Genomic DNA, 16807 nt, shown 5'->3' with positions numbered 1-16807 from the left:
TGCCTGCTTAGTGACCACCAGGTGACCAAGGACCTTCCAGCCCTGTGAATCCCCCAGTCTGTTGACCTTTGAACTTCCAATGGCTCCCATCGTCACGATTGCCATCGCCTCTGACCCCCAGCAGCCATCCACTAGCTGTCCAGTGACTGTCCTAGTGACTGATGGGGTCACTGGGTGTCATAGGTCAGAGGTGACAAATCGCCACTGCACCACCAGGATCACTGGCCTCCCAGGGAACATGGTGATTCAACCAAGAGGTTGAGAGCTTGAGTATGGCAATCAGACTTGGATTTGTGTCCTGCTTCCACCAATTCTTAACTAGGGGATCTTGAGTGGGTTCCTTAATGTTTCTGAGCCTCAATTTCCTTATCTACAGAATGGTGGTGATAATGTTGGCATTAAAGTTTTTAAGGCGCTTGGCCCATAACCAGCTTGAGCAAGGGCACGCACAATGCTAGTTAATGTGGTGGCAGTGATATTGATGGCGGTGATGGATGACAACCTGGTCACCTTGTGGTTACAGGGATTATCCATGGGCGGTGAATCCAGGTGACCTCTTACCATGAGGGCTGTCCAGTGACCACGCGCTAACCATCCAACAGCCAATGACCGGGACCGGTGAATTCCTGGGCCCAGTGGGCTGCCAGGCACTGAGATTTCCCCTGATCCTTAGGGATCAAGCAAGACCACTGAGTCTGAAGACCAGTGGCACTCCTGACCAAATGATCCCAGTCACTGGGACTGTGATTGGTCATGAATGGCCACCGGATGTCCCATGACTGAGGCATGACCACTTAGGGACCGTGGTTGATCGCTGAGTGGTTGCTGGGGGTGGCCCCCCGTGACCTGCGGCTGTTTCGTAGGTCTGGTACATGGATGGCTACTACAAGGGCCGGCGGGTCCTGGAGTTTCGCAGTCTGGGAGACTTCATCAAGGGCCAGAACTTTATCCAGCACCTGCTGCCCCAGCCGTGGGCGGGCACGGGGCACGTGGTGTACAACGGCTCGCTGTTCTACAACAAGTACCAGAGCAACGTGGCGGTCAAGTACCACTTCCGTTCGCGCTCCGTGCTGGTCCAGAGGAGCCTCCCCGGTGCCGGCTACAACAATACCTTCCCGTACTCCTGGGGCGGCTTCTCCGACATGGACTTCATGGTGGATGAGAGCGGGCTCTGGGCCGTGTACACCACCAACCAGAACGCGGGCAACATCGTGGTCAGCCGGCTGGACCCGCACACCCTCGAGGTCGTGCGGTCCTGGGACACCGGCTACCCCAAGCGCAGCGCCGGCGAGGCCTTCATGATCTGCGGTGTGCTCTACGTGACCAACTCCCACCTGGCCGGGGCCAAGGTCTACTTCGCCTACTTCACCAACACGTCCAGTTACGAGTACACGGACGTGCCCTTCCACAACCAGTATTCCCACATCTCCATGCTGGATTACAACCCCCGCGAGCGGGCGCTCTACACCTGGAACAATGGCCACCAGGTGCTCTACAACGTCACCCTCTTCCACGTCATCAGCACCGCTGGGGATCCCTAGGGCGGCCCGGCCTACCGCCCGCCTCCTCCATCTGTCCCCTCCCGCACTTTCTTTCTCTCCCGACCTTTCCACCGCGCTTCCCTTCCCTGCCTCTGTGCATTCCGTCTCTTCTCCTTTGTTGATTCCTGCATTCGGAGGCGCACTCCGCCTGCCTTTTTACGGAAGTCGCTCTGTCTCTCTACAGCTCTGACTTTCCGGTTCTCTCTGCCCGCCGTCTCTCTCTTTAATCTCTCCCCGCCCCGCCTCCCCTCCCAGGAGTTGAGTGCATGGATTGGTTTCTTGTTTTATTTACACTTTTTCTTTCCGCGTTGCCGGAATAAATGGGACCTTTGACGTTTGATGCTTCAGTTGCTCTCCGTGTCTCGCCCCGGCCGGAGGAGGCATGGTGGAGGGTGAGTCTGGGTCTGGAGATCCACGGGGCCACAGGCTTTGTGAACCAGGGGGCAGGCGAGCCGGGCCTGGGGCGGGGGTCGGGGGGGGGCCCGGCTGGGGCACGTGGCAGGGCGAGCCCTGCAGGAGGCCAAGGCACTGAGACCCAATCCGAACTTGTTTTGTTTGGAAATATTTCGTTTAAAAGCAGTTTGATCTGAACTGAGAATTATCTTTTATCAAAATGTTGAAAACCGGCCACCAATGAATATTCTTTGTGGCTGTTTTTTTCCCTCTGACCACTCCCAGTGCCTAGAGGAGCTGTCTGGCAACTTTTAAAATGGCTTTTTAACAATTTGGCTGCTTTGAAGAATGTGGGTATTAGAAGACACAGTAGAATCTTTCCTTTTTTTCCCCCTTTGCTTTGTAATTTCAAAGTCTTTTTAAAGCAGTTGCACCTGTTCTGAGTTCACTAATCACACACACAAAAAACAGCCTGAAGGTGTGCTGGGTGCCTTCTGTAAAGCACACCGACCCCCCCATGCCTGGAGCCAATTTACCTGGAAGTACGGGGATGCGCAAAGCTAGGAAATACCAGGGGCGTGTGAGGTGGTGGGGAGAGATCGAAGACGTGAGCAGGGGTCAAATCCTCAGGACCCCAGGCAATATGGCCAAGGGGGTGGTGGCTGGGGTTCACAGAAGGGCAAGAACAAAATGGGGGCCTTATGCCTGCCACATCCGTGGTGGCCTGGGTGAGGCACTCGGTAAGGGACGTGCAGTCACCTCTGGGGTCGGTGGTCGGGAAAAAGGACCGTGCTGGACTCCCACATGTTTCCCCAGCGCGTGGCCTCACGGCCCCCACCGAATCCGGAGCGGGAACATTATGCAAAGAGCCGCACCCTGCTCCCCATCTCCCCATGTCTAATTAATGGCCTCCCTGATTGAATCATCTCCGCTCCGTGCTGGCATCTCCGGGAACTCGGGACACCGGGGCCATATTGAGAACGAAACCAATGAATAATAAATGTGGCTGCCTAATGCACTCATTTAAAACCAATTTTTAAAGAAATCTTCAAGAAAAGCAATTAATTTTCATTTAAATTAACAAGTTTGACATAGGAAGAGAATTGATTCCTGGATAAGCACCTTGAGAGGCACTTTATACCTGCTTAAGAAAAGAAACCTGGACCTCCCCCCCTCCAAGTATGTATTTATTTGGAGGCAAATCTCCAAGGTGAATGTGGCAGTGGTGGGTGGGGAGTTCAAGGTCTCTGATTCTGAATTCTCACAAACGTTGGAAATTGGGGTTGCTGGATCTCGGTCCAGAATACACACAAGACCTGGAGACCCACGTGGAAAGTGGGGCTGGGTATGGGTGGACATGTCACTTCTTGTGTGCCACTCCTCAGATGCCCATGGGCACTTTGCAGTGGAACCACCCCTTCTCCCTCCTCACACACAGGCAGGCCCAGTGCCAGTACTTTTGTCTGTGGCTTTTGTTCCCACCTAGAATGGGCAGGAATCCACCTTCCAAAACCAGGCCAGGATCACGGGTCACCGTGTATCTCAGGCTGCCTGCTGCTCACTGACTTCCTCTCTCCTGGCCATGTCCCTGGCTACACTGGGTTAGCTGGTGGCAGTGCGTGCATTACCAAGGGGAGGTGACTGGTGCCAGACCAGAGGGGTGTGGAGGGATCTGCCTTGTCTTGAAGGCCTGGATTCTTGGCTCTGCAGGCAGGAGTGGGTGGCTGGGAATGTGGAGCAGGTGAGGGAAGCCATAGCTACTTGATCGTGAATCAGCTGACGCTGAGTGGGCTCTGGGGGCACTTTTATCTAACAGCAATGTTCTTGCATGTCTGGGTTTTGGCCGCTGCATGACTAGACAAAGGGGGAGGTCCACAAAAGCAGGTGGCCACGTTCAGATGGTGGGCAGACATGTAGGGACTAGAGTCACACGGGCACAGGCACGCTTGGACACAGACACACACACACGAGATGGGAGTCCCACGAAGACCATTTCTCTGTCAGGCCCTGCACAGGAAAAGGCACACGCCTCCCTGGCAGCATCCCAGGGGCCTGAGTGGACCCCTGGCCCCTCCTCTGCTGGCCTGTTTGCCTTGGACTAGAACTCCTCAGACCCCCATGCTTCCCAAGCACCCATTTCTGATTCTTCCCAGAGGCTCAATTGGGCCAGGAGGGGGATGATCGCTTCCCAAGCCCCTGGAACCATTGGTGCAAACAGCAGGGCTGTGGCCTGCCTCGGGCACCCCAGGCAGTGGCAGGAGTCTGCAGGGCGAGGCAGCTGAGCAGGTGGCTGGCCCTAGCCCCCCAGGCTGAGAGGAAAGCCATTAAACCTTCCTAATGACAAACACTCCAGCAGGCGGCAGGCAGAGAGTGATTGCTCCAGAAACTGGCCAGATGGGGACCAGCCCAGGTGACTGAGACTCAGGCCTTTATTAGACTCAAGGCCCCTGGGGGGACTCCCGTGGGGTCAGGGAGGGCTTGATTCTGCTCAGGTCCCCAAGCTCTGCTTTCGTCCTCACCATCTGGGCTGGTCCCCATTAAGGAAGGGGTGCAGGGTGGGCAAACCTGCCTCTAACAGACCCACAGGTCCCAGACTGAACTTTTGAGCCCCCAGCCCTGGCCCTGGCCCTGGGGCAGCTGTGAAGAAGGGACAGCAGGTGGGCTGCACCCCCAGCCACCCACCCCAGCAGGTGCCTCCCTGCATCTGCCAGAGATCCCCTCTGCACCACAGCAAGCCCCCACACCAGGCTAGCCCCATTGCCATGGTAACAGCATCTGCAGGGGCGGCAGGACCCAGGCACAACCTGCCAGAAGGGCTTGTGACACGGAAGCCGGTGTCCGGGTGCTGTGTGATTCAGTCTGGCTAGAGTGGGTGTGTGGGTGTGTGCTGGGCCGGTGGAGGTGGGTGGGGGCACGCAGGGAGCACCAGGCAGAGGGGCTTTAATCCGGCTCTCCGCAGATCCACCCCGTAAGAGTCCCAGCACCACCCTGACTGTTGAATCCAGAGCTGTGGGGTCAGGACAGGGCTCTTGAATCTAGAACATTCTTGAACCCCCAAGTGTGGGGAGAGCTGGTGCTGAAAGGTGCCCCACTTCCCTGGGAGTTTGGCTGCTGGTGAGAATTCCTGCTAGTATGTCCCAGGCCCAGGATGAGCAGAGGCTTCTTTGGGAGGAGGCAGCTTGGACTCCGGGCACCAGGGATGGTGGGAGATGGTGGCTCCCCGACCTCGGCAGGGAGGAAATGAGACCCAGGACAGCAGAGCAGGGGTTCCAAGTTTAATTGAGGGTGCAGAGCTTCTGCATGGCTGCTCAGAGAGGCCCCAAGGCAGCCTGGGCCCTTCGCGGAGCATTTGCGTTTTGCAAACTGAATAGAGGAACCTGGCATAACCAGAAACTTAAGGCCCTCCTGCCCCCGTCCTGCACCTGGGGGGACATGGGGCGGCTCAGCAACTAGGCCTTCTCTTTGTGATGGGTCACCCCTGCCCCCAGGTCCGGGAGCCCTGGGGGCCCCCCAATCCCACTGCCCTTCTGAACTCAATTCTGAAAGGGGAGGGGAGGCTGGCAGGGATGACCCCAGCCAGGGCGGATGGGGAGCCCCCAGAGGTGAAGAGCCCCCCTCCCAGCCATTTTGGGGACAATAAATACTGTGTGACATTAGCAGGGAGGGTCGCCCACTGGGCCTGGCCGCCAGTGCCTCACTCCGTGCGCAGGATGATGTGGATGCCAGAATCCGTGAAGACCGGCCCGCTCATCTCCCCTGTCCGCAGCGCAAAGGAGGCATCTTCAAAGGGTTTCTGCATCTGGCCTAGAGAAGCCGTGAGGGGTGGTGTCCGGGGGTCAGGACCCTGCGCAAGCCAGGGCCAGGCGGATGGAGCTCCCTCCCGCACGGAGCCTCGGGCTCACTCAGCCCCATCTGCCATGCGGCTTATGGCCCCGTCCCAGTGCCCCAGCCAGGGTGGCAGAGGCATTAAGGCCTTGGGAAGCCGGAGGACAGTGTGAGGGACGGCAGGCGGACGTGGTTGGCGATGAACTGTCTCGCCAGCCTAGCCGTACTCCTGCCCCCTCATCGGTCCTGCCTGCCTCCTGGGGCACAGGCAGGGGCTGAGAGCCCCTTGCTGGCTCCCCCGCACCCCTCACCCCTTCCTGGGTTCTTCCCTGATGTTCCACAGGCCCCAGACAGAGGAGGGAGGAGGGAGAGGGGGAGGCGGCAGCCTGGTCCCAGCCTCCCTTTCCACTGCCCCTGCCCCATACGTCTAAACTCTGGGCTGCTGGTCTGAGCCCCTGCCCTCACCCAAGGGCAGGGTGGGGACAGGGACTGTAGAAGACATGCTCTGGGGCTGTCTGATACCCCAACAAGAGGAGAGGTGAACAGCTGCAGACTGATCCCCATGGAAGGACAGGAGAAGGCTCTGCACCCAGAAGGAGGGCTGTGCTGCCACCTGGTGGACCCAGAGGCCTGCGCGGCAGGGGATCCCCCAACTCCACCTGTGCGGCCAGGGGTAACCTGGCGCCGAGGTGCCCATTCCCCACGCACCTCTGCTGAAGGCACCCAGGTCTCCCCTGGCCTTGGCTGAGCTGCAGTCGCTGAACTGTGAGGCCAGAGATTCAAAATCCTCCTCTCCCGACTTTATCTTCTGGATGTAGCCTGTGGACACAGGACATGGGCATGCAGGGAGAGAGACCTTTAGGACAGGTGGTGGGCAGGTGAGGGCAGCACGTCACTCCAGACGGTCCCTGAACCCGTCCTACCACGTGGGTGACACTGTGAGCACAGCCTGCCCTCTGCCCACCCCAAACGCGCAGGGAGACCTCCAGGCTCCTGTCGGGAGGAAAGCAGGAAGGGGGCAGACACTGAAGAGGCGGCTGGGACCCAGGAACCCCAGAGCCCCCGGGGCAGGGCTGGAGAGTCCTCTAGAGGCTTCTAGGAGAAAGGCAGGAGGCCAGGGTGCGTGCCCAGCTCTGCCACAGGAGCCGGCAGAGGACTCAGCTGTGCCATCGTCCTGGGAAGGAGGTGGGCCTGGCTGCTCACCGGGGCGGCCCTCGGAAGGATGTGTGCCATTGCCATGGACCACAACCCCGGCGCAGCCGCCGGCTCTCCTCTCAGCTGCCCCGGCATGGTGTGCGGGCAGCGCACCAGGTTCACTCTGTGCAGCCCACACTGTCCCCACCGGGCACAGACTCTCCCTGGAGGGAAGGAGTGTGGGGCTGATGGAGGGAAGGGCAAGGATGACTGAGGAACAGGGCCCCCAGCAGAGGGGCGCCAGTGGGTGGTGTTGGACCTGTGTGGCACATTGGGGGGTTAGAGGGGACCGAAGGAGGACGGTGTGTGTTGGGGGTGAGGAGCCACCAGCCCCCACGCTGAGTCCAGAGAGCGTCCTATCCTCTCCTAAATGCACCCGTTCTGCTCCGACCAGCTGCCCTGGCAAATGATGGGCATCCCTGCCAGCATCCTCCCTATGCCCATGGGTGCAGTCGCTAGGTGGGCTCATGGGACCTCTGGTCCCAGGATGCAAGGACAGCCCGTTGTCCTGAGTGGCCCCGTGTGGCTTTCTTGACAACTGCTCTCCTAGGGGCTTTCACCCTGAGGGGCCTGGGACCCCACCCCGTGGCTTAGCAACACCCTGGACATGAGGGTCACCCTGTTACACCTACAGGTGACACCACTGTGACACCTCTGCCTCTTGCTCCTCTTGTCCTAAAGGAGGCTGTGACATGCCTGCCTGGTACCTGTGACATGCCAGGGACACTGATAAATCTACCTGAGGTGCTGAGGCCCAGACACTCCGTCTGCCTGACACCAGGCCAATACAGACTTCACTCACTGGGCTCAATGGCCTCAGATGGGATCCTGCCTGACCTCAATGTTGCCACAGTCCACCTGCCTGGGACATGGCATGACCATGACAGCATGCCCATCACCTGGCCTCACTGCATGTCACGGCAGCGACCACACTGTCCTGGTGTCCGATCCGCTTGCCTGCTTCCATGCCGAGTCCTTCCCTCTGCCTCCCTCGTGTCCCTGTCACTCTTGTCTTGTCCTGACCACCCTGTACCTCTGGGCCTGAACTGTTAGTCATTTGCCAGCTGGCCACATAGCATACTGCCCAGCATGGAAAGAGACCCTGACAATCATCTGTCACTTATGTCACCATCGTCCCTTCCGTGGGGGCTGTGCACCCCAGGGACAAGGCTGCCCCTACTTCTCTCTGACCGGACCACCTCTCGCCTTCCTTGCCTGCACTTCTCAGTCTGGCCTGGTCATCACGACAATGACCTGTCCAGTCAGGCTCACTGACGTCACACTTCTGCCTGTAATGCCCTGGGGTGGTGCAGACAGCTCCTGGAGCTGCTAGAGGGTCCTCTGGTTCCAGACACATACATCCCTATCACTAGGATTCTCCTCTGCTCCCTGGACTTTGGTTATCAGCCCACCTTGCCCCTGCGGCATGAGACTCCGCCTCCTCTTCTTTCTGGACCTCTACACGCCGCTGCTGGGGATCCTGAGCACACAGTGCCCCCTGGTGTACCTACCTGCCTCCAGGAAACACACCTGTCCACGCATGCCCAGCCTGTACAAGCGCCTCCAGGCGCTGGGGCCATGGGTGCGGCCGCAGGGATCCCTGAGACCTGACAGCCTGGCCAAGGGGCGTGCACGCACCAGCCTAAAAGTGGAACCAAAGCCAAGTTTTCACACCCCACGGCCCCCAGCACCCACTTCTTCCCTGACCAGCCAGCTCTCTCAGAAAGCATTTGGCTTGGATGGGAGCTTAAAAGTGATTAAAAAAAAAAACATCCTTCCTGAGTGACCCTTTCTAGACGCCGACCTTTAGGGTCTGGCCACAATCCAAGATACAAGGGGACCAACCTCAGGCCCCTATACATCTCCTCAGCCTTACACCTGCTGCCCCCACGTTGTCCCTGTCCCCTGGCCACCTGAGGCCTTTGTTAATGGTCCCTTCCTGCCCGAAGCTCTGCTGTCCTCCAGGATGACTCAGGAGCCCTCCCCCGGAGCTGGCTGCATGAGGTGCCCCTGGTGGGCCCTGCATGGTGCACGCGTCTGTCTGATTTGTGTCTGTTGCCTACCTCATACCAGGAGGACAGAGGCGGGTCCACCTTGTGCATTGCTGTGCCCCCAAACCCTGGCTCTGGGCACATAACAGGTGCTCACTGATGTTGAAGAATTCATGAATAAAGGAGACAGAAACGGGCCACAGGGAAGGAGGGACAGGGAGCCACCGCCAGGCCCTTTAGGCAGAAATGCTGCAGTCTTATGCCTGTTCTCTGTGACCCTCAAGATGGGGAGAGAAAGGAAGTATGCCAGGCACCCTCTCCTGCCCGGCCTCCTCCCAGCAATGCCCCAGCCTTGCCTGACTGCACCTACACCCTGCCCAGGACAGCACCCCTGCGGCGGGGCTCTGGTGCAGAGCTAGTAAGACATGGGGTGGGCTCTCCAGGAGACCCCGTCTGAAGCAGGGACCTTCTACCTGCTTTGGGGAGCTCAGGGGCCCCTGACACTGGCATCTGGTTCTACTGGCAGATCATAGGCCAGCCTTCTTACAGTGTATCCTGAGGCCGGGGGTGGACTCTGGACCCAACTTCTGGGTTCATATCCCAGCTCTGCTGACCCTGAGCTCTGGGATCTGGTGGGCGACTACCTCTTGGGGCCTCATTCAGCTGACCTGCAAAATAGGCCTGGAAACTGCTGCCAGGAGTAAAGAAGGTGCTCTGAAACAGTGCCTGGCGCAGAGCAAGCCCTTGACAGTTACCAGTTGTCTGTCCACATTGCATAGACTGCTTATGTCCCCCCAGAATTCATACATTGAAGCCCTGACCCCCGATGTAGCTGTATTTGGAGACGGACTTTAAAATAAATAATGCAGATTAAATGAGGTCATGAGGATGGGGCCCTGATCCGTCAGATCCTTGTAAGAGGAGACACCAGCGAGTTCCAAACCAAGGAACTCTCCCAAACCAAGTTCCAAACTCTCTCCCAAACCAAGGAAAGGCCGTGTTAGCACACAGAGGAAAGGTGGCTATCTACAAGCCAGGAAAAGCACCTCCAACCCCCTAACTGGATTGACAGAACCTTCATCTCAGACTTCCAGAAATGCAAGAAATCAATGTCTGCTGTCTAAGCCACCCAATCTATGGTGGTCTGATGTAGCAGCCTGTGCTGATACACCGTAATTATTGAAGGGAACAAACGGGGCAGTCTCTGATTCTAAAATGGAAGGAGCCTGGACAGGGAGAAGGAGAAAGGCTTAGGTCTGTAGTCTGAGAAAACCTGAGATCCCAGGAGGGGCCCAAAGACCAGAGACCCAGCCTGAAGCCAGCTGTCTGAAGGGAGCCAGTGACCTTGGCTGGGGACACTGGGGCAAAGGCATTCAATGACCCGCAAACCCTGGGCAAGGGTGTGTGTGTGTGGGTGGGGGGAGCTGCTGCTCATCACAGGGCATCCCTGGGACCCTCTGGCACTGGGCATGTGGGGGTGGAGGGGTGGGGAGCAGGTAAGGGAGGGCTTCTCCACGGCCTGGCCTCCTGAGACGAGAACATCGGCAATGACAGGCAGCCGGTCCTCAGATGCCCGACGGGCCCTGGCCACAGCCCAGTAGCTGCAGAGGGGCGGAAGCCAGGAAAAGAAGCCTCAGCAGCAAACACAGGCGCACTGGTTCCCACTGTGGGCAGCCTGTCCCCTTGGGGCAAGGTGAGCAGGGCTCTCCTCTTTCCCACCCTTCTGGGTCTGAAAACCTCAGAACAGGGACCACTTGAGCTGGGAGGCCCCAACAGGTCATTCCCCACTCACTTCTTCCTCTTTCCCTGAGGCAGCCAGATGCCCTCATCGCTTATGGCAGGGCCCAGGCACCCTGCAAACTCCTCGCCTGGCTCCTGGCCCTTCTCAGCCTGGCCAGAACCTGCCCGTGAGGGTCTCTTCCCGCCTCAGTCCCCTGCACAGCCTTCCCCAGCCGAGCTTCAGGCCTTTCTTTCTGTTGTTTCCTCTGCCAGGAATCCTCCCTGATTCTTACTGGTTCTTCAAAGTGCTGTGCAGCCAACATGGGCCCACGAGAGAGACCCAGTCCCCGCCCTCATGGAGCTGAGGTGAGCTCTTTCATCTGCTTTCAAGATTCTGTGCAAGACCTTGGCTCCTGTCCACATGCTCTGAGGCATGAGGCTAATCGTGCCAGGCACTCACTGTAAGAGACTATAGGTAATACCATAGAGGCCCAGAACTGGACCACGAGATGTGACAGTAAAACACTGGCCAATACTGACACATGCGCTCTTTGCCAAGCCTGTGCTAACAACATCAAAGATCACAATAACCACTAGCAATTATGGGACATTTACGAGATGCCAGGTGCTGTTATTCACAACTGACAGCACCACGTCAGGAGTTCCCAGAACTGTCCCCTGAGGTGGGTCCTACTATCCTGATACTAAATTTACAAGTGAAAAGGCTGAGGCTGGGCACTGTTAAGGAGCTTGCTCAAGGTCACAGAGCCAGGACCTGGCGCAGGCGGATGGGGCCTCAGGCTGTTCTGGTGCCGCGGGTGGGGGGTGGGGCAGGGGTTGGGAGGACGGCAGTCTGGCGTGGGAGCGGCCCGGGAGTCTGGTGGGAGATGCTGAGTGGCCAGTGGGAGCACACGTGTTGTCCAGACCACTGTCTAACAGAACTTCCTGCAAGCACAGAGCTGTCTTGTATCTATGCTGTCCGAGATGGCAGCCGCTAGCCACTCGTGGCTGAATCCTGATGTTTTATCAGCACACAGCCACACCCACATATTTTCTCAAGCTGCTATCAGTTACAAAGCAGAGCTTGGGCACTGTGTGGCCCTCAAAACCTGAAAGATTTACCATCTGGCCTTTTAAGAAAAATACCTGCCTAGTGACCATTGTTTCAGATGTGGAGGAAATAGAGCAAAGAACAGCCTCCTCCCTGGAAGAGAATTTATCCCCCAACCCTGCTGAAGCTCCCTCTCCAGTATCCCTCCTGACCCGTCCACGTATGTGCCCCAGGACCCTGCCTGAAGACTGGACTTTCAACAATACCTTCCACCAAGTGAGGGCCCACTGTGTATCCAACACTGTCTCATCTCACTGAACTTCCCCGACAGGCCTTGGAGGAAGGTATGTAATAGATGGTGCCGATTTTATGGAGGTGAAAACTGAGTCTCAAGGAAGTGACACAAGTCCCCCAAGGTCACCCAGCCTATGGGGCACAGCTGTTATCTGAACCCAGGTCTGCTAGCCCCTTAAGGTGGGTCCTCCTGCCCACCCTGGCTCACCCTCAAATGCCAGATAGGAAGAAACAGGAGGCAGCCATGGGGCCAGGCTCACGTCACGGACAGGCACTTCGGGGTCAGGCAGCATCACACATAACAGCTGAGTGTGCTGGGTGGGGGGGTCTGCTGTGATTTTTACAAGGCTGGCTTTGGCCCCTGGAGAGAGACACTCCCCACCCTGTCTCCAGCCCTGCTCACCATTGATCAGCTCCAGGGCTTCCTCCTTGGTCCGGGTGATCTTCTCCTGCCGCCAGGACGAGGGTCGCCGTGACTGGCTGTGCTTGACCAGCAGGTGTGAGCAGCGGACCCTGGGGGGCTCCCCCTGTCCATTTTTGCTGCCACTGCTGCTATTGCCACTTGGCCGCTCCCACTGGCTGGCATTGGTGATGTGATTGAAGTAGTACACCCGGCCTGGAGGAGGGGGAGGCGGATATTCAGCGGGGACCTGCTGAGGACACTGCCCTGAGGCCGGGATAAGGGACTGGCCTATGAATGCCTTCAGTCTGCAAACCCACTGCGTTCACCACTGCCACAGATCCTCAGGGAACTAACATTCCAGATGGGGGCAGACAGGCACCAAACAGGGTAATAGGATAACTTCAGTCACTGATAACTTCAAGGAGGAAAATAACCCAGGGTGACTGCAGAGAGGAAGCTGGATGGTGGGGTGGGGGTGTGTGGGCAGGGAGTGGTCCAAAGCATGTACTGGGCAGCCACAGTGCCTTTTCAAATCTGGCTCTGCCTCTTACTCCCCGTTTGAGCTACCTTCCCAGGCCTTAGTTTTCTCACTTGTAAAATGGAGTTGACAGTACCTGCTCAGGTGTAAGGACCCAGTGAGTTCCTATCTGTAAAGTGCTGAGGATAGATAGTGCCTAGCACATGTCATGAGTGTGACAGCTATTATCCTCATTTTATAGATGACAAAACTGAGGCCCCACCTTCTGCATCTTTGGGGATGTTTTCTGAGTGTCAGCCCTGTTCCAGGTACACACGGGTGGAGGCAGGAACTGTACGCAGGCTGTCAGTCACAAAAGCTCTGCTCTTAGCCCTGTGCTGAGTCTTAACTATGCTGCACAATTAGGGGCCAGACGTTATCCAGGGACTAAGGAGGGGGAAGGAGGGCTGCCAATAAGAAGCTCCATGATGTCATTTTGGGAACCCAGAGTTTGCCTGGATTACGTGGAGGACTGGCGCCCAGCACCATGAAGGGCTGAACATCACCCTTATCAGAGCAGAAGCAGACGGAAATGCAGGCAAGGGGGCCCAGAATTGGTCACGGTAGTGTTTTTGCTGCAGGTGACAGCCACAGGTCAGGGCTGAAGAGGCTGGGCAAGAGCTGAGCCACTGGCTGACGGTAAAACCTTGACAATGGGCTCTAGCTCTCTGAACCTGTTTTCTTATCTGAAAAGTGGGGTAAGGTGGGAGACTAAGGACATCAAACTTCTAGGGTTAATGTGGAGAAATGATGATGATGCATGCGCAGGGCTCACCAGAGCAGCTGGCATTCAACAACAGGAATTATTACTGCGGCTGTGTGATTAGTATGGGGTATGGAGGCAGTGGAGTGAGATGCCTGGCCTGCTCGCCAGCAGCTGTAGTGACATGGGCAGGGGCCTCTGGAGTCACACGGACTGGATTCTCACCCAGCCCCTGCCCGCTGAAATCCATGACCTTGGGCGGTCCTTAAGCTTTTGGGCCTCAGTTTCCTCGCCTGCAAAATGGGGGTAATAACTACTTACTTCCCTAGTGGTGGCTCTTCAGGGAGAGAACACACTTGACACAATGCTTGGCGCTGAGATAAACGTGCCTATGATTAACGCTACTGCGGATATGCCTTAAACCCGGCCCCCAAGCACAGGGACGGTTCTCAGGCAGAGCATCACTCGGCGGATATCGCAGACTCAGCATTAGGTGTGCGCGGCAGGCATGTTAGGAAGAGAAGGTTGTGGATCGGAGGCCCCGCAACCCTGAGGCCGCGCCCTTAGCGTGGGGTTGGGGTGACCCCCGGGCCCAGCAGGGTGCACAGACGTTTCCTCAACACGTCAGGTGCATCAAGCCACAAGGTGTCAGCCGGATCGGCAGGGCCAGGGCCAGGGCCACGGCCACTACCCGGGGGTGTGCCGAGGGATCGCCGGCCCCTCCCCCCCTCCACCCGGGCGGCGCACTGGGCCTCTTCGGCCCCGCCCCTTGCCTCAGTTTCCTCGGGCTTCCCCGCTCCGCCCCTGAGGCTCGCAGCCCCCATGGGGCTGGCCGGGGCGGTCTCGTCGGGAGAACGCAGAGGAGCCCAGACCCCCGGGAATCGGCCGGGGGCGCCACGCCCGAGGGGCGAGCTCGAGCCCTGCCTCCGCCGGCCCGCGCGGCCCCGCCCCAGCCCCGACCCCCGCGCACCTGAGCTGCGGCTCATGCGCTTCTCCCAGCCGGGCGGCAGCTTCTCTTCGTCCGCCATCTTCCCTCCTGCCGCAGCGCCCGCCTCGCGCCCGTAGCACCGCCGGAGCTAACTGTGCCCGCCCACCGCAGCCTCCGATTGGCTTGGCGCGCCTCGCTCCGAGGCCCTTTGGTAACGCTCATTGGGCACCCTAACTGTCCCGATTGGCTTTCTGGCTTCCTATTGGGCAGAAGCGAGAGCGGGCGGACCCTCCACACGTTTTTCCTGCGCCCGCCCCCTGTCGGCCTAACCCGGGCCCCGCCCTTTCCTCTCCCGGGCCCCTGAATGGCGGGGAAGGGACGCGAGCCCGCCCCCCACAGCACCTTTTGGCAAGTTTCAAAAAGTCCGACCCTCTTTTGCGTCCTTCGCCGCAGAGCTCATCCGATTGGCTACGGCACTAGCAATTCGCGTCTTGCTACGCCGTTCCCGGAGGCCCGCAAGCTCCCCAGGCGGAAATGTCTGGCTGGTAAGGAGGTAACGGCAGCCAAGGTACCTGAGAAGGGCGGTGCGGCCTTTGCTGTTGCTATAGCAACGAGTTGCCTTGGTGATGAGCAGCTAAGAACCCAGAAGCCTAAATTTGGCTCTTCGATTCTCCCTCTTCCCACCTGTTTCTTCCAGAAGTCCGAAGCTAACCCACCTCCTTTTATTTTTTGCAACGCTAACCCTTTCCCTATGCCACTGAGCCAAACAAACTCCATTTCCTTTGGAATCTATTTATTCCCTTTCAGTCTGCCTTCAGCCTCCGTCCTGGGCGACTGATGGGTGTTGGCCTTGCCACTCAGATGGGGGGGGGGGGCACTGGAGGAGGCGCGGGTGGGAGGAGGATGAGCTCAGTTTGAATTGATTTAAAATTAAGTCTGCAGCACCTGTGGGGCTCTGAGGAGGTGCTTGGGGACCCAGGGCTGGAGATAGATATGGGAGGTAAAGACATCAGTCGGGAAGATTTCAGTGACAGTTCATCTATAACATGGGCCTTTATGTGATTGTTAAAAAGGGTGAAGCGCAGTGACATGAAACACAGGGAACATGTCCACAAGCAATTAGTCAGGAGGTGGTAGAAGGTAAAGAGCACTCAGGAGCCAGACTGCTTGGGTTCAAGGCCTGGCTCTACCATTTGCTATGATCTTGAACAAATTAGTCTCTGCGTTTCTACCTCTCCATCTGCAAAGGAGGAGAAGAAATAATACATATCTCAAACACACCTTTGATGCAAAGATTAAATGAGCACTATAGGAAACACTCAAAACAGTGTCTGGCCCACAGCAAGGGTACCTATCTGTCAGGTGAAAAAAAGCAATTCATAGTACAGCATAGCAATTGTAGTATGTAAGTGTAACAAAACAAAACAAAGATATTAAAGCATTAAAAAAGCATAAAAAAGGCAACCTGTGGAACAGTATGCATATTAGAGTATGTATAATTACCTCAATTGTATACAAACTAGATTATAACAAAATTTTCTGGTTTCATTCAAATACGTTAATGACTACCACTGGTGGTGCAGGTAAAGGAAGAAATGAGGAACTTTTTTTTTTTTTTTTGAGAGGGCATCTCTCATATTTATTGATCGAATGGTTGTTAACAATAAAATTCTGTATAGGGGGGGTCAATGCTCAATGTACAATCATTAATCCATCTCAAGCCTAATTCTCGTCAGTCTCCAATATTCTGAAGCATAACGAACAAGTTCTTACATGGTGAACGAATTCTTACAGAGTGAATAAATTCTTACATGGTGAACAGTACAAGGGCATTCATCACAGAAACTTTCGGTTTTGATCACGCATTATAAACTATAAACAATCAGGTCAAATATGAATATTCGTTTGATTTTTATACTTGATTTATATATGGATCCCACATTTCTCCCTTTATTATTATTATTATTATTTTTATTTTTAATAAAATGCTGAAGTGGTAGGTAGATGCAAGATAAAGGTAGAAAACATAGTTTAGTGCTGTAAGAGGGCAAATGTAGATGATCAGGTGTGTGCCTATGGACTAAGTATTAATCCAAGCCAGACAAGGGCAACAAAACAGAGGAACTTAACTTTTAACAGAACACTTGATTTTTTTCCAAGATTAGCATAATAGTAATCTTCTTAAAAAAAAGATTATTTTAGATTTGCAACAGTAATCTAAGGGGCTTAGTAAAATAGGGGCTGAGTT

The 16807-nt window shown here is 56.4% G+C and overlaps 2 protein-coding genes across 5 annotated transcripts in view; one reads left to right on the top strand and one right to left on the bottom strand.

Annotated features, from left to right (window-relative positions):
* Positions 1 to 1879, top strand: part of OLFM2 (olfactomedin 2) — a 44642-nt gene extending 42763 nt beyond the window's left edge. For all 3 annotated transcript variants that reach the window (XM_036992601.2, XM_017642909.3, XM_036992128.2), the window contains one exon: positions 864 to 1879. In XM_036992601.2, coding sequence (XP_036848496.2) covers positions 864 to 1541 — 678 coding nt within the window. In that variant the 3' untranslated portion in view covers positions 1542 to 1879. The remainder of the gene's footprint in view (positions 1 to 863) is intronic.
* A 3317-nt stretch (positions 1880 to 5196) lies between these two features.
* On the bottom strand, positions 5197 to 14750 carry PIN1 (peptidylprolyl cis/trans isomerase, NIMA-interacting 1). 2 transcript variants are annotated; one of them, XM_017642910.3, is made up of 4 exons: positions 14602 to 14750; positions 12412 to 12624; positions 6468 to 6578; positions 5197 to 5738 (listed from the first exon to the last, which is right to left on the bottom strand). In XM_017642910.3, the coding sequence occupies exons 1-4, from the start codon at positions 14657 to 14659 to the stop codon at positions 5629 to 5631; spliced, it is 492 nt and encodes a 163-aa protein (XP_017498399.1). In that variant the 5' UTR covers positions 14660 to 14750; the 3' UTR covers positions 5197 to 5628. The 2 variants fall into 2 exon arrangements, with proteins under 2 accessions (XP_017498399.1, XP_036849861.1); XM_036993966.2 differs by lacking the exons at positions 5197 to 5738; positions 6468 to 6578 and adding an exon at positions 6596 to 8595.
* Positions 14751 to 16807: the final 2057 nt, after the last annotated feature.

This window comes from Manis javanica, chromosome 13, assembly GCF_040802235.1.
Source record: "Manis javanica isolate MJ-LG chromosome 13, MJ_LKY, whole genome shotgun sequence".
NCBI classification, from domain to species: Eukaryota; Metazoa; Chordata; class Mammalia; order Pholidota; family Manidae; genus Manis; species Manis javanica.
This window is presented reverse-complemented; position numbering and strand designations above follow the sequence as displayed.